This window comes from Lactuca saligna, chromosome 7 (genome assembly GCF_052625555.1).
Source record: "Lactuca saligna cultivar CGN05327 chromosome 7, ASM5262555v1, whole genome shotgun sequence".
Taxonomy (NCBI): domain Eukaryota; kingdom Viridiplantae; phylum Streptophyta; class Magnoliopsida; order Asterales; family Asteraceae; genus Lactuca; species Lactuca saligna.
This window is the reverse complement of record NC_136423.1, coordinates 147,492,847-147,517,300: the sequence shown is the minus strand read 5'-3', so window position 1 is coordinate 147,517,300 and position 24,454 is coordinate 147,492,847. Positions and strand designations below refer to the sequence as shown.

The 24,454-nt window shown below is 33.9% G+C and overlaps 2 protein-coding genes across 2 annotated transcripts; both read left to right on the top strand.

The window, feature by feature from the left end:
- Nucleotides 1-6,755: 6,755 nt before the first annotated feature.
- On the top strand, nt 6,756-11,923 carry LOC145004648 (Protein kinase superfamily protein). Its single transcript, XM_078963609.1, has 7 exons — nt 6,756-7,495; nt 8,793-8,897; nt 9,143-9,265; nt 10,093-10,263; nt 10,355-10,484; nt 11,130-11,339; nt 11,613-11,923. The coding sequence occupies exons 1-7, from the start codon at nt 6,918-6,920 to the stop codon at nt 11,688-11,690; spliced, it is 1,395 nt and encodes a 464-aa protein (XP_078819735.1). The 5' UTR covers nt 6,756-6,917; the 3' UTR covers nt 11,691-11,923.
- Nucleotides 11,924-19,123: 7,200 nt separating this feature from the next.
- On the top strand, nt 19,124-24,108 carry LOC145005057 (cyclase-associated protein 1-like). Its single transcript, XM_078964103.1, has 10 exons — nt 19,124-19,473; nt 20,042-20,210; nt 20,304-20,368; nt 20,473-20,764; nt 21,445-21,595; nt 21,920-22,029; nt 23,041-23,096; nt 23,182-23,238; nt 23,407-23,550; nt 23,804-24,108. Exons 1-10 carry the CDS (start codon nt 19,201-19,203, stop codon nt 23,888-23,890), a joined length of 1,404 nt encoding a protein of 467 aa, XP_078820229.1. The 5' UTR covers nt 19,124-19,200; the 3' UTR covers nt 23,891-24,108.
- The last annotated feature ends 346 nt before the right edge of the window (nt 24,109-24,454 follow it).

The window sequence follows — 24,454 nt, the reverse complement described above, 5'->3', positions numbered from 1 at the left end:
TTGTTATATGTGTGAATGTATATTCACTTTCTTTTATCTCATAGATCTGATTTATTCTCTATGAAATGTGTGTTATGTGTGTGTGCCTCGTCTGTTATGTGGAATATGTATTGATTGAACATGCTATACAGGTTTTAAACTATGTATAAAAATATATATTTTTATCTACTAATATGTTGGGTAGAACATGGGTAGATAGTTGTGTGATAAACAGATGAGAGGCCTTGATGTCATTGTGATCCAGTCATCTAGCGGAATTTAGACGATGACCACAGACTCTTTCTAGACAGTCCCGTGGAACACTATCAGGCTCATAACCTGTAGGTGTTAATGAACTTGGGTGTTCATTCGTTGTATTCCATCCCCCTCATAGTTGCCTTATTTGAGTTATATTGCTGAGGAACCCCCGAAGCATGTGTTGTCGCCCCGATGAAATATTCTTAGACTAAGTTCCTTGTGTTAGTTGTCTTAGGGATGTAAAGTGAGAATAATGGGAATGGGTAATTGGGTTATTATTGGTTGATGAAATTAAATTAATTATTTATTGTGGGTTGAAAACCCTATATGTTCACCAGACTCCCAAGCCTGACCCACTCAGTTTTCTTTGCATTGCAGGTAATGACACAAGAGTATAAGTTGGTGGACTTGACGAGAGCTTTTGGATTATAGATCAGTAGTTATAAATAACTGTTGTAAGGTCTATTTTGTTCTGTTTATGCTTTTGGTCTGTATCGGAACATGACATCCCGAGGTTTTTATTATTTAATGAAAATACATTTATCTTTGAGAAATGTTTTGATAAATGGTTATTATATTTTGTTTTGGGAACAAATTCCGCAACCGTTTTCTTTAAAAGATTTACTCTGATTTTATAAAACAAAGCATAAACAAATCGGTTTTTTTTTTACGTGAAATTGGGGATGTCACAGTTGGTATCAGAGCATTAGTTTAAGCGAACTAGGAATTTGTAGGAAATTAGTAGACTTAAACTTAGGATGCTAAGCGATGATTGTGAGTTGAGTGTGTCTTTTATATTTTAGGCAGTACACCTAAATTGACACGAGCACTAGTATGCTTTAGGAAAGATGCCTAAAATGCTTTTATGTGCTAAATGATATATGTTTGCCATATATGATATTTTTGTTCGGATTTATGGTCTGTTGCCGACCGGATCTAGAAACCTTATGTGTTTAGGATTCTAAGCGTACAAATACGATATTAGGACTAGCATGTAAACGTTTCGGAGTGAAAAGGATGATTTGAACGTCTATCGAAATAGAGATCTAAATTCACCTAATTTGGTGTATAGATCGAAATGGAAAACACACTAAATGGATTGGGAAACCATAACCCGCTGCTTGAACCACACGTGATTGGGAGTGCACCAGAGCTATCAACTGCACCTGAGCCAATCACGCTGGCGGGAGTATACGCAATGGTGCGAATGATGTTGGATCATCAGATGGAGGAAACAAGGCATTTACTTCAACAAAGTAAGGATGAACATACTGTACCAATACGCCAGGAACCTACTCTTGAGACAACTATAAGGGTTACTAAGTCAGTCGAAGAAGTGATCATTGGTTGTATCGCCAACAAGGTTGAAGTTGGCAAGAAGAGGAAATTTGAGGGGTCTTCAAAGTCTGACAAGAGCAACATATTCTCGAAGTCTAGAAAAAGAGGAGATGAAGAAAAATGGTGCGGGAAATGCAAAAAGAAAAACTCGAGAAAAAGTGGCGAGATGTGACATGTTTTAAGTGTGGAAAGCATGGGCATTATGCCAATGAATGTACATTCAACGAAAAGGTATGTTACGGATGTAATGAGGAAGGGCACTTCAAATAGGACTGCCCAAAGAGGGAAGAAGCTACAAAGCCAAATATTCCAATGAAACATTTTGAGAGATGCGACGAAGAGGTGACTTGCTGTAAGTGTGGAAAGACAGGGAATTATTCCAACAAGTGTGTATCCAAAAAGAGGGTGTGTTATGAATGCCGAGGAGAAGGGCATTTATTTAGGTACTGCCTAAAGAAGAATGAGGGAGCAAAACCAAATGCACTGCCATAGCCAAAGGCAGAAGCATTTTAAATGATCCTTGACGAAGCAGATGACAAAGCGAGGAGTCAAGGACGAAGAACTCGTATCAAGGTATAGCTAGTATCAAGAAGTGTAGCCTATTAGAGGCACGGTATAGGGTGAACTTGAACTTTTGTGTAATAGTTTCAAGAATTAATATAAACCCTGGTTTTGTTATTTGATGTGTTGAATGACATCTATCGAAGGATATCGTAAGAGTGGTATCTTGCCTTCAGAATACGTCTGATAAAATAACGGAATGTTAAGAGGATTACAATACGTATGAAGTACACCTGCGATTGGCAAGATGATGGAACGACTGGTGTAATTTTTGAAGTTATCCCATCGTCTGGAATTTCCATCACCAACCGAGTTGAAGTAGAATTGATGATTGAAGATACGCATGGAAGAAGTCCTAGTAGAGTTTAGGAGAATTTTTATGATTAATTGGACACATTAGCATGTGTTAAATTGTTTTGTGATTTTAGGACTTGGGGACTGCGAGACAATACTTGGGACGAGTATGAGTAGGTGTGAATAGTAGTAGAGATCTATACCACTGGAAGCACATGACTCACGCTTGGATCAAGGAAAGTTACACGGTTACCAAGAAGCTTGTAATTGAGTTCATTTTTATTCAAGTATGTCATTACCATTGTTTCAGTAATGACTAGTAAGATGGTTGTTATTCCGACCCTAGTGGTCATATCAAATTGAGTCCGACTATGATGAGAGGTCGTTAAAACACGACCCATCAGTCTATTACAATAGATAAATAAAAGAATTTATCCTGAGAAGAAGAAGGATTCCACAATAAGGACTTATTTGGTAACTTGAAGTTTACGATTGAAAGTACATAATAGTACGATAAACAAATGCAAGATTGGGCATCTTTTGTGGTCAAGAAAGCCATCGAGTTAAATACTCTTTCGAGGAAACATAGAAGTTACGGTTATTACCTAGGATGAAGAAATAACGTGCGGAATCATTATGCAAGTCCTATTTCGTTGATGATTCCGGGACATAATCATCCTAAGGGGGAGATAATTGTAACGCCCGTAGATCCGGGCTAGTCAAATTAGAGACGATAAGCATCAAAAAATGACTTTTTGATGGAAGATTATTTAGAAGGATTAATCTTAACCAAGTTTTAGTATATGTCACAAGGTTTCCGTGCATATAAAGAATGCCAAAATCCGAGTTATAATGAAGAAGTTATGACCTGTCGAAGTTTCGCGATAAAACCGACATGACCCAGCGCGACCTAGCGCAACGTAAATAGTGAATTTAAGGTAGATAGATATCTATCCTTAGTGATCTAAATGAGATTCGAAGATTTCTTCGATAGTAGTCCAACGATAAAAAGACAGGCGAAAACGGAGTTCAGATGAAGGAGTTATGAATTTCGAACAGAGTTTTCCTGTCCCGGCTTACTAAAGATAATATATAAGTAATATACTGATAATATATTAAAAATAAAGTTAAAATTGGCCAATGGAGTCTAAACGATAGTTGTAGAGCCTAATCTCACCTTCGCGGCGATATAAAGAACGTCGAAAACGGAGTTCGTATGCGAAACTTATGAACTTCTGAAGTACGGGGCGCGAACCCCAAAACTGTCAGAGACCACGACGTGGCAAGCAGTGCCACGACGTGGCAGGTCTTCTGACACCTCCGGGAGTCCCCCAGATGCAACTTGAGATGACGCATGCACTAACGATCAAGCCCACGACGTGGAAAAAGGTTCCACGACGTGGCAAGGGCCAGTTTTGCCCTATAAATAGATTTGAAGGGCCATCCGAGTTTGGTTGCTCATTCTCTCATCTCTCACCCATATTACTTCGATTTACGTGCAAAGAAGTACCCCCGAAGCCCCAGTATCATCCCGAGACCCGAAGCGAGTCCCGAAGCCCGAAGATCCCGAGAAGAAAAGAGTTTCCGAGTCGAAGCTCTGCCCACGAGGAGTCCGGTTTTTTGTGAAGATCTTCTAGATCTACCGAAGAATACTACTTCTACAAGCCGTAATGTTGTCAGATCATCTTCTGATCAAGTGAGTGTGTAGTTACTTTCTTTTAACGCATAACTATGAAGTATTTTATACGATATACGCGTTATGTGTATAGTTTGTTGTTATATGTGTGAATGTATATTCACTTTCTTTTATCTCATAGATCTGATTTATTCTCTATGAAATGTGTGTTATGTGTGTGTGCCTCGTCTGTTATGTGGAATATGTATTGATTGAACATGCTATACAGGTTTTAAACTATGTATAAAAATATATATTTTTATCTACTAATATGTTGGGTAGAACATGGGTAGATAGTTGTGTGATAAACAGATGAGAGGCCTTGATGTCATTGTGATCCAGTCATCTAGCGGAATTTAGACGATGACCACAGACTCTTTCTAGACAGTCCCGTGGAACACTATCAGGCTCATAACCTGTAGGTGTTAATGAACTTGGGTGTTCATTCGTTGTATTCCATCCCCCTCATAGTTGCCTTATTTGAGTTATATTGCTGAGGAACCCCCGAAGCATGTGTTGTCGCCCCGATGAAATATTCTTAGACTAAGTTCCTTGTGTTAGTTGTCTTAGGGATGTAAAGTGAGAATAATGGGAATGGGTAATTGGGTTATTATTGGTTGATGAAATTAAATTAATTATTTATTGTGGGTTGAAAACCCTATATGTTCACCAGACTCCCAAGCCTGACCCACTCAGTTTTCTTTGCATTGCAGGTAATGACACAAGAGTATAAGTTGGTGGACTTGACGAGAGCTTTTGGATTATAGATCAGTAGTTATAAATAACTGTTGTAAGGTCTATTTTGTTCTGTTTATGCTTTTGGTCTGTATCGGAACATGACATCCCGAGGTTTTTATTATTTAATGAAAATACATTTCTCTTTGAGAAATGTTTTGATAAATGGTTATTATATTTTGTTTTGGGAACAAATTCCGCAACCGTTTTCTTTAAAAGATTTACTCTGATTTTATAAAACAAAGCATAAACAAATCGGTTTTTTTTTACGTGAAATTGGGGATGTCACACAATTATATGGTGATGTTTGTTCTTTTATTCAGTTTTATTTAGTTTTATGTGTTTTTATTTACATCATTCGTTTATATGTCAATGCTTCTTCATTTATTGCGTAAATAATTATATTTTTTCGTATAACTATTTATGAAAAAACCAAAGTAAAACTATTCAATTATATATATATATATATATATATATATATATATATATATATATATATATATATATATATATATATATATATATATCCTTAAATGAGAAGAAAAAAACGAACATTAAATAATTTTATTGGACGACTGATAACTATCCGGGTTATTGTTTTAATTTGTTTATTCGAAAAAACATCAAAAAAATCATTATATAATTTAAATGAACAAAATGTAAAAAAAAAAAGAGAGAGAACATTTAATAATATATTCAGATAAAATATCAAAAATATTAAAAGATTTTTAAACCATAAAAATAAAGATAAATATATAAAGCAATAAATAAATAATAATAATAAGAATATGACTTTATATAATTTATATAATTTAGATAACTGATTTAAAAAATAAAAATAATTTTATAAATAATCTATATTAATTCTATTAAAATAAAGATAAAAAACAATTATATATATATATATATATATATATATATATATATATATATATATATATATATATATATATATATATATATATACACACACACACACGAATTCCATTAAGCCATAGGGATCATTTCTATAATTTACTCTACAAATAAACTACAAGGCAACATCCACCTGTGATTTTGTTGTCAAATTTTGCAAAACTTGATAATTAAATTTATTCAAATTTTTATTATTAAACTATTTAATAGAATTTATTTGTAATATATATATATATATATATATATATATATATATATATATATATATATATATATATATATATATATATATATATATATATATATATATATATATAGAGTCAATGCATATCGAATGGAATGTAAATAAGCATTTTTCTAAATGACAAAACTAATTATTTTAAAAAATATTTGTGGATCTAAAGGATATAACATACTATCCATAACTAGTTGGACTTTGTTGAGGAACCTCACTACTTCTGGTACGAAAAATAACAAATATATCAAAATACAAAATGTATAAACATATGAGGTGCTCGAATACACTCAAAAATTATTTTTCGTCTAATAGATACGTTCAAGTCGACTTCTATATCTTGACGATAAAAATGAGAGAACCATATTTGATAGAATAAAAGAGACATGTCATGTAAAATCTAAATAAAATAAAAATATCTAATATCAAAATGAAAAGATGATATAGATATGTGAGTTTGTTTTTATCATATGACAATCATTTTTTTTGTCTCTTTAATATAATTGATTATTCAGAAACTATATGATGTAATAATTTATCAAGACATAGTTGAAACTAATTACTATTATACTTTTAAATTATAGTAAATACTTAACAAATTTGTGACCTAATAACGTTTAACTTCGTAAGCACACCGACGCGGGTGGCATTTCTGTCATTTTACCTAGTCAATAATGTCCCATTGACGTTTAATAGTGCAGTGGCACTATCGTAATAATCTCCATAAATCAAACCCAATTGTGTTAACTCCACTCTCTTACACTCTCCACCATCATTATGTCCGTTAGAATGCTCTGCTCTCTATTTTCTTTCTAACAAAAATGCTCTCCCCCTTTTCTTCCTTCCCTTCGACTACAAATTCTTCACAAGATCACTGAATTCCTGCACTTTGATCTTCATTTTTGGCATCTGATCTCCTCCGGAGCAATGGCGGTGTCCAATAACACATCCTCCACCGACGGCGGTGTCAGTCTCACCTCGAAAACACCAATATTTGGCCAAAAACTCTACGTCATCGTCGCCGTCACCGTACTAATTGTTACAGCTGTTCTCGTAGCGATCTTCTGTTGTATTCGTCGAAATTTGAATTCTAAACGACGTCGTAGGATGCGCGTGAAGCACAGCTCGGGATTGTTGCCGTTGGTCTCGGAGGCGATCAACATCGAGAAGATTGAGAAAACATCGAAAATCAGTGTTTTTCAGAAGGATGATAGAGAGAAGGAAGAGATTAGACCGATAATCAAAGTTGTTGAGGGTAAATTAGGGAATACGAATTCTGGTAGTAATGAATCGGGTACGAGTTGGAGTGAAGGGGCGTCAACGTCGTTGTCGGCGGATGGTATGAATAATTTAGGTTGGGGCAGGTGGTACAGCCTGAATGAGCTTGAAATTGCGACGAGTAACTTTGCGCCGGAGAATGTGATCGGAGAAGGAGGGTACGGAATTGTGTATAGAGGTGTTGTACGAGATGGTTTTGTGGCTGTGAAGAATCTTCTGAACAACAAGTTAGTTTTCTAATTTCTTCGGCTTCTCTTTTCAAATTCTGTTCCAAATCGAATTGAATGTATGCTATTTGTGTACATTCATTTTGAAATTTCTCTTCAAATTTACTGAGATTTTCATTGAATTTATTTGGAAGAGACGATCTGCACTTCTTAGATCTAAGATTGATTCTCGCCGGTGCCGGCGTCTGGGATTAAAACAACGCCATAATTAGTGAAAATGAACGGTTTCTAACAAATTACACAAATGTAGATACAAAACAACCATTAAAGTTGACTTTTTTATACAAAATGACAATGTTCTTGCAAAACATAATGTTTCTCTCTTTGCATTTTTACAGACCAAAATGATATCGTGTTGAATAAATTAAAATATAATGGTTTGAAAGGGACTTATTCAACAAAAAATAAAGCAATGTATAGCTTTATCAATTATCATCCCTCTTTTTTCAAAAGAAGAAAAAGAAAAACTTTGATTTTTGGGATATATTTCTTATTGATCACCGATATTATTTTATAAAGCAAAATTCCATCCACATTTTTTCTTCTCTAAATTGCATCTCATTCGACATTTAAATATTAAATTTTCTTTATTCATACTGAATGTAACATTATCTTATTCCCCACTTAATTCCCCAACTTGTTCATTTACTTTTCGTAAAGAACAAAAGGAAAATGTTTTTTTTTCTTTAAATTAATATTCTACATAAATAGCAACAAAAATCTTTGTATGGAAGTGACTTTCATCCAAAGCATAACTGTTCTTCCATGAAAAACTAAAATCCTATATTTGTCTTGATCTTTGCAATAAAGATACCTCATTTAGTCATTCATCCTGGAAAATTATCAACACAAATAAAAAAAAAATCCCAGATTTATCATCTTGTTGCTTATTTTGCCCCCTATTTTCCTTTCAAAAAATGGATCTGTGAACAATCTACACTGACAATTGGTCCCCTCTGAATAAATTGTAAAATAAAAATCAGATCACATGGTCTTTGGTGTAAAGAATGTGCTTCTCATTTGAGAAATGTGAGAGTAGTTGCACCAAAAAAATAAGGAAATATATAATATAATATAATATAACACTTTCCAAAGTGTTGAATATCTTTAATATCTTATTTTAAAATGTTTGTATGGGGCTCGAGGAGACTTTAGAATTTAAATGTAGATTATGCGTTACTCTTGGTGCATACTATTTTCTTTACAATATTATTTTTTGCATACTTGAAACTTTTATTACCAAAATAATGCATAGTGTGTTAACTAACTTAATTTTAATAATGTCAAAATTTTATAGGGGTCAAGCAGAAAAGGAATTTAAGGTGGAGGTTGAAGCCATTGGAAAAGTTAGGCATAAAAACTTGGTGGGTCTCCTTGGATTTTGCGCAGATGGTGCTAAAAGGTATAATTAATTATCAAGAGGGCATTCACGTCTTTTGAACAGACAAGAAACCATGTGGGACAGAAAGTCATAAGCTTTTGACAATCACATGTCATCTGTCTGTTATCTGTTATCTGTCATCTGTTTGTTATCTATTATCTGTCTGTTATCTGTCATTGTTTAGATATTTAATTTAGTAAGTTATGCGACATTTAAAGATGGAGTAGAGTATGCTAGTTAAGGATAGTTTAACTTGGTCAATGCAGGTTGCTTGTGTATGAGTATGTTGATAATGGAAATTTGGAACAATGGTTGCATGGTGATGTTGGACCAATAAGCCCTTTAACATGGGATATTCGAATGAAGATTGCAATTGGGACAGCTAAAGGGTACGTGTGTACTTTTCTTTTATTTCTTACAACTAATAATCGTGTACTTTTGCTTGTTCATACACACTTGAGGGATATATATATATATATATATATATATATATATATATATATATATATATATATATATATATATATATATATAATACAAAGACATTTACAACAATGATGGTTGAAGATTGAATATTTCACATGCTATGAGATTAATAACCCGAGATCCAATAATTTATGATATTTGTTCCACTTTCCAAATAAAAATTAAAATTTTCGTCTCTTAGTATAGTTGATTTTTGCACTTTTGGTTCCAAAAAGCTTTTTCTTGCAATTTTAGTCCTTGTTTGAGGTTCTTGTAACGTTTTTGGTCTGTGTTCCAAGTAAAGTATAACTAAAATTTTCGAATTTTGGTTGTAACAATGACCAAAAGATTAAAAAAACCTCGAATAAGGACCGAAATTGAAAAAAAAAACTATACCCAGGGACCAAATATGTAATGTACTCAAAAACTTAAGAACATTTTGTTGGGATTTAAAAAAATAAAATATTTGCATAGCTTTATAAGAATTAATTAATAAATCTATTTGACAAAAAAACAAATCAATCATTATGAAAAAAGTCCGACTCAAACTGAAAACTGACTGATAGTCCTAAAAAGACAAATCAATCATGATGAAAAAAGTCTGACCCAAACTAAAACTTGACCGACAGTCCTAAAAAGACAAAAAAACAATGGAAAACCCTAAATTTGGAGTATCACGGTCCCCAAAAAGACTTTATTGAGGAAAAGCAGACTGGTTAGGACTGGACTTAAACTAATTTATTTGCATTAGGTTGGCATATTTACACGAAGGATTGGAACCAAAAGTTGTTCATCGTGATGTTAAATCAAGCAACATTCTCCTCGATAGAAAATGGAATGCAAAAGTTTCCGATTTTGGACTTGCCAAATTATTAGGATCTGAAAAAAGCCATGTCACCACACGTGTAATGGGCACATTCGGGTTAGTAAAAAACTTACCTTTTCTTTAATTTTTTTTTTTAACATTTTTACATTTTATATTTATCTTACACCACAAATATATGAATCTCCAGATACGTGTCTCCCGATTATGCAAGCACGGGGATGTTAAATGAGTGTAGTGATGTCTATAGTTTTGGAGTTTTACTTATGGAAATGGTTACAGGAAGAAGCCCCGTTGATTATTCTAGAGCACCCGGAGAGGTATAACTAAAATTTTGAACTTTTTCGTGTTGTAGATATATATTTTTTTAGAGTAATTTACATTTTTGGTCCTTAAGTATAGCTGGTTTTTGCAATTTTGGTCCCAAAAAGGTTTCTCTTACGGTTTTGGTCCTTATTTGAGTTTCTTGCAACTATTATGGTTCATGTTCCAAGTAAAATTACTATTTTTAGGTCTCTGAGTATATAGCTGTTTTTTGTAGTTTTGGTCCCAAAATCGTCATTTTACTTGGAACAAGAACCAAAAATGTTACAAAAAAAACTTGATGTACGACCAAAATTGCAAAAGAAAACCTTTTGGTACCAAAATTTCGAAAATCAACTATGCTCAGAAACCAAATATGTAATTTACTATATAATCATTTTACTCGGACACATGGACCAAAATGTTAGCAATAAATACCTCAAATAAGGACAAAAATTGCTAGCGAAAACGTTTTTGGACCAAATATGTAATTTACGCTTTAATAATTTTACTAGAAACATGGACCAAAACCGCAAATAAGGGCCAAAATTGCAAAAGGGAATTTTTTTAAGACCAAAATTGAAAAAATAGCTATACTCAAGGACCAAAAATGTAAAATATTCATTTTATATAAAACTTGTTTGTGTTGGTTTTTATTTTAGATGAATTTGGTCGACTGGTTTAAAGGAATGGTGGCAAGTCGTCGTGGAGAAGAATTGTTAGATCCCAAAATTAGCATACAACCTCCTTCAAGAGCTTTAAAGCGCGTATTGCTCGTGTGTCTTCGTTGTATAGATATGGACGCAAATAAGCGTCCAAAAATGGGCCAAATCGTACACATGCTTGAAGCAGACGATTTCCCTTTCCGCACCGTGAGTCATCTCAAACTTTCACCCATGGTATCTTTACAGACATGTGTCAGCAGACGCAGTGTGAGAGTTTCAATTCCAATGTGGATTGAAGGGTTCGTGTCAGTAGACACAGTGTATGAGTTTCATTTCCAATGTGGATTGGGCTCCTTGTGGGCCCTAAGCCTCACAGATAATGTGTAACGTGCAATGTGAGTGTGAGTCAGCTCAAGGGTTGCTGGAAGAATAAGACTGTTAATATATTAACGATGAGTTTTTCTTGGTTTCATTTTGTAGGAGCATCGTCCGCCTAGAGACACGGGTATGCTGAATTTGGGTGTGGATGCCGCAAGTAAAACAACTTCAATGAAATAGTTTTGTTGTGGGTCACATTATCATAATTTGTTTGTTCTTTATTGATAATATGATAATATATATATATATATATATATATATATATATATATATATATATATATATATATATATATATATATATATATATATATATATATATATATATATACACACAAATGCATATGTTTTAAAACATGGACATCAAAGAGCATTGTAAATATTAGCGAATTATTTGCATTTTTTTACTTGAAATTATTGGTTTATTAAAAATGGTAGCTTTTAGAACCACAAGAAATCGTGAAGTGTCACCTTTTTTTTTGTTTATTATTATCAGAGTGCAAATATATTTTGTTTGATGGAATATAATCAACTAGGTAAGGAAATGGACGAGTAATGGCATTCGATGATATTCCATGAGTAATGGCTTTCCATTTCGTCCTTCATTCAGCCATATTTCTATTGTGTTGAACAAGTAATGGCTTTCCATTCCTTCCTTTATTCAGCCAAAAGAAACGCCATTCAAGACAATCGACAAGATTTTTAATGGGTCTGAGACCTTTAGTCTCATATAGCCTCCTATGGTGTTTTCTTGAAACGTATTTGTGAAGTTATAGTGGATAATGATATGAAAGGTATTTGTGAAGTTAAAGTGGATAATGATATGCCATGGATGGCCCTCACCATTTTTATTAACATAATTATTATTTCATTTATAGTCGTTACATTACATCCGATACACATTTTATACCCTTTCTTCTTTTATTTAATTCTTGACAAAATTTGGATATTTCAGATATAAATTATATCATTTAATAAAGTTAATAATACATTCAATATTAAATATGTTTCGACAAACTTTTGTTATTATAAAATTTATTTTTTATCTTTATAAAACATGAATTTTAATATATCATGACAAAATCATAATAAACGAGTAATAATATTTTGTTTTTGTATTAATATATGATATGGGTAACCCCGCTTTTTTATATTTGACAGTAAATTTGTTTTGACTTATTCATAATATGCTAATATCAACAGTAATTACCAACATGTACAAAAAGAAAACATGTTTGCTTAAATATGGACAAAATTCAAAGCTCGTTACCCAAAGAACTATTATGTAATGTGTGTGTTTTAGAGGCCATTGTACTTTATTTTTGTATTTACGATGTTAGTATGTTTTTATGAGTGATGATGTTAGGTCAATTGGCATGACCTAAACAGTTTGACAACACGTTTTGCAACACTGCATGGTTGTCTATGCAATGTTGTTTGGTGGTGTTGTCATGTCGTGCTGTCATACAGTGTTGTAACATCCGGACTCCCATGTATCTTATTTTATGCATTTATATTGAGTTTTTGGAGAGAGACTCGGCGAGTAGGCGCTTAGATTCGCCGAGTAGGATTGCGGATGGTCGGACTGATTTAATGGCGGACTCGGCGAGTCCACGCTGTTTAATGAAACCCTAATCCCCGGGGGTTAGGACCTATTTAAAGGGGTTTATAGCCACCATTTGCGGCTACCAGACCCCTGAGAGGAACCCTAAGAGATCCAGAGCGTTTGTGAGGAAGAAGAGGTCATTTTTGATCTTTGTGTGGGTGTTTTTGCAAGAAGAAGGTGGTCAAGGCATGAGGGAACTAAAGAGGGCGATATTCTGTGGATTTCAGAGGCTAGGGACTTCGTTCTGAGGTATATATTTCGATCCTTCTTCAGTTTGGTGTTAATCCTTGAGAGTTAGGGTTTCTAGCCCCTTTAGAGTATGGATTGTGGTGCAATTGGTCCCTTCTTGTGTTGAGACTTTGGATCTGGATCCAAAGTGGTCCAGAGACCTTAACTCCTTGATCTTTATGAGTGTATTTGGGAGATAAGAGTTTGGGATGGCATATTGGGGCCATTTCTTCATATAGAGGCATTAGGTCTTTGCATGGGCATCAAGATCCAAACTTTACGTGTTTATTTTGCTTAAGGAGGCCAGATATATAGGTTAGAGGAACGGGTCTGACCTCAGGAGGTCGTTTGAGTTTGAGCATGGCTTGAAATCGCAGAGTCCAAGAACAGACACGACGAGTAGGATGGTTTTTCCCCCATAAATCACGCAGATGGTAACTCGCTGAGTTGGGGAAGTGACTCAGTGAGTCATTGGGGATTTTGAGGACGTGAGTTCATGACCAAACTCGCTGAGTCACAATTGTGCACTCGGCGAGTCTAGTTAAAGAGTTGACCATTGACTTTTGTTGACTTTTAGGGTTTGGTCAACTTTTGAGTATTTGAGCCTTGAAAGGGGTAAAATGGTCTTTTACCCTCCTGAGAGTGCTAAGAGAGGGAATGGTCTAGCCTTGGGAAATGTGTTGATGTCGAGTGTTTATTTCGTATGATTAGGCGGAGGCTAGATCCTATTTCACGGAGTCCGATATTTCCGAGTTATCGAGTTACACGAGGTGAGTCTTCTCATTATACGTTACCTAGAGTGGTATTATGAGTTGGCCAGAAGGTCTTATGTGCTATGTATGAGATTGTGTGCCATGTATGAGATTATGTGCTATGTGATGTAAGTATGATATATAATTGTATAGACCGGACCGGAGGGTCCAACGATTCAGACTGGGCCGAAGGGCCCAACGAGCTATTACCGGACCAGAGGGTCCAACGAGCTATGGGACCGGAGGGTTGTCACACCCCAAAACCAAGAACGGCGGAAACGTTCTGGGGCGGAGGACGTTATGTAAGTATCACAACACAGTAAATGTAAATAAGCAAACAACATCATCCATTGCATCAAATATATAATTTTAATACAAGTGTGTTCTATACATTATAGACACCAAAAATAACGTATATCAAAATAATAAGATGAGTCTTGAATGCGCTCCATCTTCTCAAAAGCTGGCCTCGGTACCTGTCTACTGACGACCTGAGAATACAAGTTATTTTGAAAGAGTTTATCAGCATTAAGCTGGTGAGTTCATAAGTATTTTTGTGTCGGTATTTGTCATCCAAATGTTTGAACATGTGTAAAGTATAAGTTTGTAAAATGTACGTAAAGGTTTGCAATTATTTGTAAAAGTTTGAATCTCTCAGAAAAACCTATATTTTCTATTAAAGTAGCCTTCTACCAAGGCTTAACTGTTTTGTATGCTCATTTGATGTAAAAGTGTGTAATTTCCCAAATGTAACTATCATTTAACAAAATATAGTTTGTACATAAACGTTTAAGTGAGGTTATCACTAAAAATATGTAATGGGTAAATTATTGTAGTACTGTAGCCTTGTATTATAAGAACTACTGTTGTACTAACTACCTTAAACCGGATTTATATTAAGGCATTACGTGATAAATTGCACCATACTATCGACTAGTAACAACGACAAATGAATGGTCGTAATAACGGAATGACGTTTGGCACCCGTAGACCTGCAGGTCCGGCTGTAGCTAGCAGCAAGGTGTAGGATTGTCAATCCAGTATAGATCTATACGCAAACTCACGCTCTCCCTTCAAGAGAATTCTGGCTACAACTCGAGCCATGACAGTTAAGTCATGCTCCGATTTAAATCACAATAATAAAGTATTCATGTATATGTACTGTTTCTCGTTCTAGTATATGTATATGTATTGTTTCTAGCATCATTGTACATGTATTGTTTCTAGTATATGTATATGTATTGTTTCTAGCATCATTGTATAAGTATTGTTTCTAGCATCATTGTATAAGTATTGTTTCTAGTATATGTATATGTATTGTTTCTAGCATCATTGTATAAGTATTGTTTCTAGTATATGTATATGTATTGTTTCTAGCATCATTGTATATGTATTGTTTTATGTATTGTGTTACCCCGATGGTAACTAACTATTGATGTACTGATAAATATGAATATGGAAGTACTTTTATGTCTATACATGTATATATGATATATAACTAATGTTGAAACGACCTTCGGATGGTCACCCGAAATCCCACCAGACCACATCTCAGTGCGCGAAAAGGAAATAGGGCGGATGGCCTTCCTAAGCCCTTTAAACATTACTTATATATATATACATATATGGGCATGCAATTTATAAGAAGTAAAACAAAGTTTAATAAAAGCATTTGATAAGTAAAAAGAGTTTGTAAAACATTTGAAGTGAAACAGTTTGAACATTGGTAAAAATCGTTGTTTTCCTAGTTATTAATCACATGTGATTAAATGCAATCACATGTGATTGAAGCAATAACTATAAGTATTTGACTTGTATTCCCCCCATAAAGTATTTAAAACATTTAAAATCATTTCAAAGGTTGATTCAAGGGGTATGAACTCACTTGTGGTGAGTCGTTTGAATTGCAGTGTCAGATACCGTGCTAGGTGGCAAACGGAGACTTGTTTACTCGCACGAGCCTAGTTATCATATAATAAGCATATATATAACTAATTAGACAAATAATAACTTAAATAAATAAGTTAAGACACTTAGGAAACATGTAAACACTTTTATGAGTGTTTAAGGTTCAAATGGTTGCATCTAAGTTGCTACGGGACAAGGCAAAAGGGTTTGAAACATCAAATGGCCTTGCATAGGAGTTCACCACCCAACAAACCCCACACCTTGGAGTTTACGGCCGTAAACTCATGGGTTTATGGCCGTGAACTCCTCAAAGGGTGGTCTTGGGTGTTTTATGGTGTTATCTTGATCCTAGAACACTCCTAGCTCTGTTGGAATAACACATGAAGTAGTTTAAGGCTCTAGAATACCCCATAGTGGATTTTTCGGCCTAAAGTCCATTCACCCTAGAGTTTACGGCCGTAAACTCCTATGGGGTGATGGATTTTAATTGTTTTGAGGCTCTTACACATCAAGGATGGCTTCCATGAATTTATCTAAGGCTAATGGGGACAAGAGGCACACTTTTGTGCCTTCACTTGGAGTTTACGGCCCAAGATATGTTCCTTGGCTGTAAACTCCTTTCAAGGAGTGATTTTTATGTGTTCTACTCTCCATTCTAGTCCCAAGTACTCAAGGTAAATTGTCTTAAGGCCTAAGGTGTGTTTGGAATGATTTTTACCCTTAGAAAAGGGGTTTACGGCCCAAGATCCTTCCTTGGCCGTAAACTCCTATAATTCTATCATTTTGAAGTGTTTTGAAGTCCAAACTAAGCACAAGTATTAGTGGTTAAAGTCCTTAGGCTCAAGGAGGCAAGTTAGGGCATGTTTGACCCTTAAAAAGGGGTTTACGGCCCAAGAAAGTTCCTTGGCCGTAAACTCCTCTAACTTGTTGATTTTGGATGCTTTCTAGTCTATAAAGATCATACACAAGGTCCTTTACACGTTGTCTAACACGGAATCGGGACTAGGAAGCCTTAAAGTTCCATTTTGGAGTTTACTCCCCAAGAACGTTCTTGGGCGGTAAACTCACGGATCTTGTATTTTGGACATGTAATTGATGTTATAAAGCATATAACAAGTATTAAAACACGTTTAGGAAAGTAGACTCACAATCTGGGATGAAAACCCGAAGATCCGTCAGAGAGAATTGGCTTTTCTCTAGTTGGAATTGTGAATAATGAATTAATTAAATTCAGAAATCTATTTATAGTCCTGGAATATTTTGACAGAAAATATTTTTATTCCAGAAGTCGGACTATAACATTATGAAACTTAAAATGTTCAAGTTTCACAATTACAGGAGCATCCACTCTCCTGATACGTCCAGAAACGTAAACCCTAATGTACACAAACTTGTTCGGACAAGTCTGAAATTTACAGAAATTGGACTAGCTTCTATTGAATAGATAATGTTCGTACAATGGAAATTTCGGGTTGTCACAAGGGTCCCGCTGAGACACATCGGCCGGAGGGTCGTACATTAGCCTCGAGTGGCATATGTGTTGTATGTGATATATTGAGGAACTCACTAAACATTTATGCTTACAGTTGTTGTGTTATGTGTTTCAGGTACTAGCGAGGACCGTGGAAAGGCACCGGCGTGAACCGTACATACAGAGAGGAGATTTGATTTGTGATCTTGGGATATGTTTGATTTGATAACTATTGTGGAATACTTTTTGGGAATGTTTTATATTTAAAATTTGGTTGTTGAAAAATGAAAATTTTGTTTTGAAAATCTCGTCGTTACAAGTGTAGTCATGCGGTGTTGCCAATTAGTGTTGCTTAGGTCATGTCAATGGACCTAACATCATCATCCATACAACATACAAACAACATAAATACAAAAAATAAAGCACAAAAACCTCTAAAGCGCACACATTTCATAATAGTTCTCTAGGTAACTATAGGTTAGTTTTTGTTGCTTGTAATTCGATGAACATGGATTTGTGGTCCTATGTGATGATCAATGTTTTTAATGTTTTCATTGTATGTTTTGGATCATCATATTCCAACAACAATATTTACCAAATATTTATCTATCTAATACACCATCTTAGTCTCTTTTTATTTTAGAAGTAAAACATGCAAAAAATAATCAATGAACCGTAGAAGAATTGCACTTTTTTCACCACGACTCTTTTTTGACTCTTTTTTATTTCTCTCGGTCAGTCCAAGAAGATGAAAACATATTCTTTGATTGTTATGAATGTCAACAAGTAAACGTCTTGGTAGTCATTTGGTAAAGATGTCAGCTAACTCATATAAAAAAAGGAATGTGTAACACCTAAACTAGACCTTTTGTGTTTTTTTCAAGGTATGGTGAATGTAAGTTGAATGTGTTTTGTATGTTGATGCTAAATGTTACACTTGAATACATGTAAATTTCGTATAGATAATTGTTGTCTTGAGAAGGGACATGTATAACTCCCGTTATTAGTTTCGAATTAGCATGTTTCATTAACTAAGTTTTTCACCCCTGATATTCAACCTTTACGATAGATTGAGATATAATGTTCTAAGATTTTGGTCTCTTATTTCCTTTATGAGAAAAGAAATTATATGATCATTTTTTAGAAAGTATTAAATTCTGTCGTATTCTTTCATTTATAACCCATGAGTTGGTGTATATGCACAGTTTATGTTTGTACCTCATCTATTGGAGATCTCTTCGGCTCATTAACCCGATACTCTCTAAATCGAATTAATTAAAAAAAAAGCACATCAATATAACTTAGACAACGAACATTGATCTCTCCATTTTAGAAAGTTCACCATTAAAGCATCTTGATATTGTATTGATATTTTTTTTATTACTAATGTTTAAAAATTTATGTTACAATGTGAAACAACTAACAAGCAACCTTGTTACTCATAAAATAAAATAAAATAAAATAAAAAGTTTCGTACAAAAACGATTAAATATAGGTCGTATTAAACAAACTGACATTACATTACTTTTTGCTATTTTTACATGAACGTAGAAAAAGGGAGAATATTTGATAAACGACACGTGTCACACGCACAATTGCATGTTGTTCCCCTGAAATCACCGGCAAACGCACTCACCGGTTTTGGCGTTTCAAAAACCACAAAAGCATCACCTTCACACACACACACACAAAACACCAGATCCGATACAGGAAGACGCTCGTCCAAATGGATGAGAAGTTGATTCAGAGATTGGAGTCCGCCATAGCACGGCTGGAATCGCTCTCCCCCGGTTCCAAGCCCCCATCCGGCACACTTGACTCCGTATCAGCGGCATCGGAACCGTCGATCGTCGCATACGACGATCTGCTCGTGGAATACGTCGTTAAGGTATCCCTTGCTGCGGAGAAGATCGGCGGACAAGTTCATGATATTACGATTGTTCTCAGTCAGGCTTTCGCTACTCAGAAGGAGCTTCTCATGAAGATCAAACAAACTCAGGTTAATTTTTTACAATTTTTTCATTTCCAATCGTCATCGGCATTACGCGTATAAATGGAATCATGTTGATTATCGTGAATGAAGTTTGGGACTCGTTTCTTCTGTTTAATTCACGTATTTCGTGTGTTTCTACCAAATCAGAAGAGAATTTATCATGTAAATCATCGCGATCAATCAATTAGGTATTAAAAACCATAAATTCATCGTGTTTAAACATCTAAGTAGCTGTTTCATGCACATATGTTACGTACATTATATTTAATTCTTTTGTGTTTTGAAATTGGATGAAAAACGAGACATGAACATTCCTTGGATTCGATAAAACAGATTGTTATGAAAAAAAGCTCCATCAAGATGTAGTTGAATTTGATTAAAACCAAAAAAAAAAAATCGAAGCCACATTTATTTTGGGATAAAAACAAAACCTAAAAGCCTCCGATTGATTTAGAAGATGAAGTATTTTACATTAATCCTATTATATGCATAGACTCTTTTGTTAGTGAATGTGAAGTAATATGTTAATTAATCATTATATTTGATGTTTAATTTCTACATATTAATCATGCAGAAACCTGATGCGGGAGGAATGGCAGTATTTTTAAAACCATTAAATGATAAATTAGCTCAAGCAAATGACATGTCAGAAGGAAAGCGTTCTGATTTCTTCAACCACTTAAAAGCTGCTTCTGAGAGTCTATCAGCTTTAATCTGGATTGCATATACAGGGAAAGGCTGTGGTAAGCAAAAACTCTTAATTCTCATTTCATGTTTTACCATTTTCAACATCAATCTTGCATCAAAGCAACCATTATTTGTTCTTATCTTCTCAGGAATGAGCATGCCTATTGGACACGTGGAAGAATGTTGGCAATCAGCTGAATTTTACAACAACAAGGTACTTATCACTTATAATTAAGTTCATCTTTATCCACCCCCTTTTCTTAAAGTTAACAGGGGTTGTGAGTTGTGATTGCCTGATTGTTGGTATATTGATTGTAGGTTCTTGTAGAATACAAAAATAAAGATCCATATCATGTGGAATGGGCAAAAGCTCTTAAGGAACTTTATGTACCAGGGTTAAGGGATTATGTGAAAGCTCACTATTCTTTGGGACCTTTATGGAGTACAACGGGTGCAGTTGTTTCTGCCCCAAAATCTGCCCAACCATCTGCCCCAAATCCTCCATCAGCTTCACTTGCCAACTTGGCATCTTCTTCTTCATCCCGCCCAAAGCAAGGCCAAGGAATGGCTGCTGTTTTTCAGGAAATTAGTTCAAAGCCGGTTACTTCTGGTAAGTTTAAGGTCCATATTCCATTTTTGTTTTGGGTTAAATGTAAGAAGTAGCAATGTATTTCTATTGATTTGTTCATTATAACATCCTATTTTCATTTTCGTTATTTTAACATTGTACTGTGAAAAAACCTAATGTCATCTAACTATTAAACAATTTTTATAATGGGGTAGATTTATCATAGTACAATGCCTTAATAAGAAAGAAAAAATGTGAGAGTAGGATGCTATAATGACATGAAAGTAGAATGCTATGAATAGCAATGTATTTTCATTGGTTTGTTTGTACTTTGAAAACTCTACCAAATTATAGCAATGTACCCCATCTAAATAGCAATTTTCAATGCCATAATTTGGTAGAGTTTTTAACGTAGAGAAATTAAATATCCTCATACATTTTCTTCCTACTTGTCTGAACCCATGTAAAATGGTGACAAGTGTCACAATTTGATAAAATTAATAATATTTTAAGGCGCTTGTCATCATTTCATATGGGTAAGAAGATAAGTAGTAGGATATGTAATTTCTCTTTAAAGTATATCCCGATAAAGAAAAAAGTTGGAAGTACAATGATGTAATTGGATAGATTTTGTATAAGAAAGTACAATGTTATAATAGAAAGAAATGAAAGTATGTTGCTACTTAGTGCAAAGTTATTGACTCATAGTTTCATGATTTCAGGATTAAGAAAGGTTACAGATGATATGAAAACCAAAAACCGGAAAGATAGAGGAGGGTTTGTGAGTTCAGGCGAAAAAGAAGTTCACGACAATGCACCAAAAGCTGCTCCTAAAACTGGGCCTCCAAAGCTTGAGCTTGTAATGGGTCGCAAGTGAGTATTTTACAGTGTAAAATGCAAGAAATAGCAACGTACTTCCATTTATATGTTTATTATATTTATAGCATTTTACTTTCATTTCTTCATGTTACTACATTGTACTTTAAAAATACTACCCAATCATCGTTATAATTGGATAGATTTTTTTAAGTACAATGCTTAAATAAGAAAAAAAGTGAAAGTGTAATGTTGTAATGGAAAGAAATGAAAGTAGGTTGTTATTTCTTTCTTTTTAGATTTATATTATATGCTTTGTAGTACATTTGGACATATAAGGTTATTAATGGTGGATTTGTATACTTTTTACACAATATACAGATGGGTTGTTGAGAATCAAATTGGTGTGAAGGATTTGTCGATTGATGATTGTGATCCTAAGCAGACTGTATATATTTTTGGATGCAAAGATTCAGTTCTACATATCAAAGGTAATAAATTTTATTTTTTTTTCTCCCTCTATAATCAAAAAAATTTAACTTTAATTATTGGAAGTTGAAAAGGGTTAATAAGAAAAAATATAGATTTGGTACCATGATTAACTATAAATTCAACTCCCATTGAATAAAAATGATATTATGATATATATTAAAACAAAAGTGCTTATGAATAGTATAGTTTTATGGTTTTAGATTTTAGCCAAAAAAGTTTCTTGTTTTAGGTTGTTGCCACAAAGTATGGTTTTAGGGTTTTACTCTTTAGAAATAAAACTTTTTTATTTTAAATTTTCGCTACAAAACTTTCTTATGTTGGCAAATTTGGTCCCTACATTTTTGTACGTTCGCATTTCCCTCCGCTTTACTTTGTCAAATGCCACTTTCCATTCCCGTATGTTGTAAAATGTTAGTTTTACCCCCTCAAATATGAACATCGGCATTTTCCACCCCTTTACCTTTCATATATTATCATGCTTTCAGGTTTGATACGTTTGGTCCCTACATAGAAAATAAATTACAAAAACAGTCCCTTTAATTTACGGTATATTTACAGGAGTTGTGCATATGCTTAAAAAATTTACAAAAATGCCCCTTCCTAATAACAAATTTACAAAAATGAGGTTTGATCCCTACATAGAAAATAAATTGCGAAAACGGTCCCTGTAGTTTACATAAAAGGTCTCTATGCATATTTTTTTTCATAGAAACGGTCAATATGTTTAAAAAAATTACAAAAATGATCCTTACCTAATACAAAATTTACAGATTACGCCTCCCTACAAAGCAGGGGTAATATCACCTAGTAATAGAAGAAATAAAGAGAGAAAAAAAGGAAAAAATACATTACTACTTACTTCCTGCATATTTGCCCATATATAAAGTACAAACAAGGAATCAACTAACTGATGACGTGGCATTCTGTCCCACAACTTAACTAATTCATTCGTAATAATTAATTTGAGCTATTTAATTGGTATTCTCGTTGACCTTGGTTACTGCATACAGGAAAAGTCAACAACATCACTGTTGACAAATGCACAAAAATGGGAGTTGTATTCACAGTCAGTAAAAATTTATGATTATTTTTGTTTTTTATGTAAGTTTGTGTAGTATGTGTGATGACTGAGTCTTAAATTTGGAAAACAGGATGTGGTTGCTGCTTTTGAAACTGTTAACTGTAGCAGTATTGAGGTGCAATGCCAGGTAATATATATATATATATATATATATATATATATATATATATATATATATATATATATATATATATATATATATATATATATATATATATATATCAGTTTTGTTGAATTAATGTTAGTTTATAATAATATGGTGAAATAGAAATAATATTTGGTTATATTTATATAGGGTGCAGCCCCTACAATTTCTATTGACAACACAGCAGGGTGCCAGCTGTACTTGAGCCGAGAGTCTCTAGAAGCTTCTATAACAACTGCCAAAGCAACTGAAGTTAATGTCATGGTGCCTTCCTCAGATCCTGATGCTGATCTGGTATGCTTTGCTTCCCTGTTTTTTTTTTCTTAAAAAACTTTCTAGGGGTAGTTACGTCATTTTCACAGACAAGAAATCAAAAACAAATCCTTGTCCCACCATTTTTGGCGGCACGGTAGATTGTTATTTTTGTCCCATTCACATCAATCCAAGTTTCAGTCTCAGTCCAATGCAGGCCAAACACAGTAAAAGTTGTTCTGTGTTGTTGTCATGTCATGTACTGTTTAAGAGAGATGTAATGATATGGTTGCAGGCGGAACACCCGTTGCCACAGCAATACATTCACACTTACCAAGATGGAAACTTTGTTACAAACCCTGTCTCACACTCTGGAGGCTAAATCTAATCTAATTGGTGAAATATCCATCATGCAAGTTTCACTTTCAGCCATTTTTTTTTTCCATTTTATTTAAAATTCTTTTTAGAAGCCTCGAAGTGCTTCATATTCATTTATTTCAAAATTTTGTTGCTTTTCGGCTGTTTTTTATTTGTCTGATTAAAAAGTCCGAATACATTGCTCGAGAGTTTTGTGTTTTTTTGTAACCGTTTGTGGGATTTGGAGAGTAATGTTTGCACTTCAGTTTTGTTATAATTGGATTGAGATTTTTCAAAGTTAAATATTTTGATAGAATGAAAATGAAAATGGATGCAATAATGTGGTAGATTTTTTACAAGTATAATATCCTAATAAAGAAAAAAAAAATTGAAGGCTTTAGCTGAATAGATTTTCATAATGAATGTAGAATGTTGTAATACATAGAAATTCTATTTATTTAATAAAAAAATACATTATTATTTCTTTCATTTAGTCGAGATAATTTTTTCTTTTGGTTTAATGGTTATCCTCACATTATCATATTGACCATTGGGTTATAATAACTGCTGAATATGTTAGAACTTGGAA

Excerpts from the sequence above, each read along its gene's own strand:
- LOC145005057 (XM_078964103.1), top strand. The coding sequence starts at position 19,201 with ATGGATGAGAAGTTGATTCAGAGATTGGAGTCCGCCATAGCACGGCTG. Across the intron at positions 21,596-21,919 it reads GAGCTTGTAATGGGTCGCAA|ATGGGTTGTTGAGAATCAAA; the intron begins GTGAGTATTTTA and ends CACAATATACAG. Across the intron at positions 23,239-23,406 it reads GTATTGAGGTGCAATGCCAG|GGTGCAGCCCCTACAATTTC; the intron begins GTAATATATATA and ends ATATTTATATAG.
- LOC145004648 (XM_078963609.1), top strand. The coding sequence starts at position 6,918 with ATGGCGGTGTCCAATAACACATCCTCCACCGACGGCGGTGTCAGTCTC. Across the intron at positions 7,496-8,792 it reads AAGAATCTTCTGAACAACAA|GGGTCAAGCAGAAAAGGAAT; the intron begins GTTAGTTTTCTA and ends AAAATTTTATAG. Across the intron at positions 10,264-10,354 it reads CGTGTAATGGGCACATTCGG|ATACGTGTCTCCCGATTATG; the intron begins GTTAGTAAAAAA and ends ATGAATCTCCAG.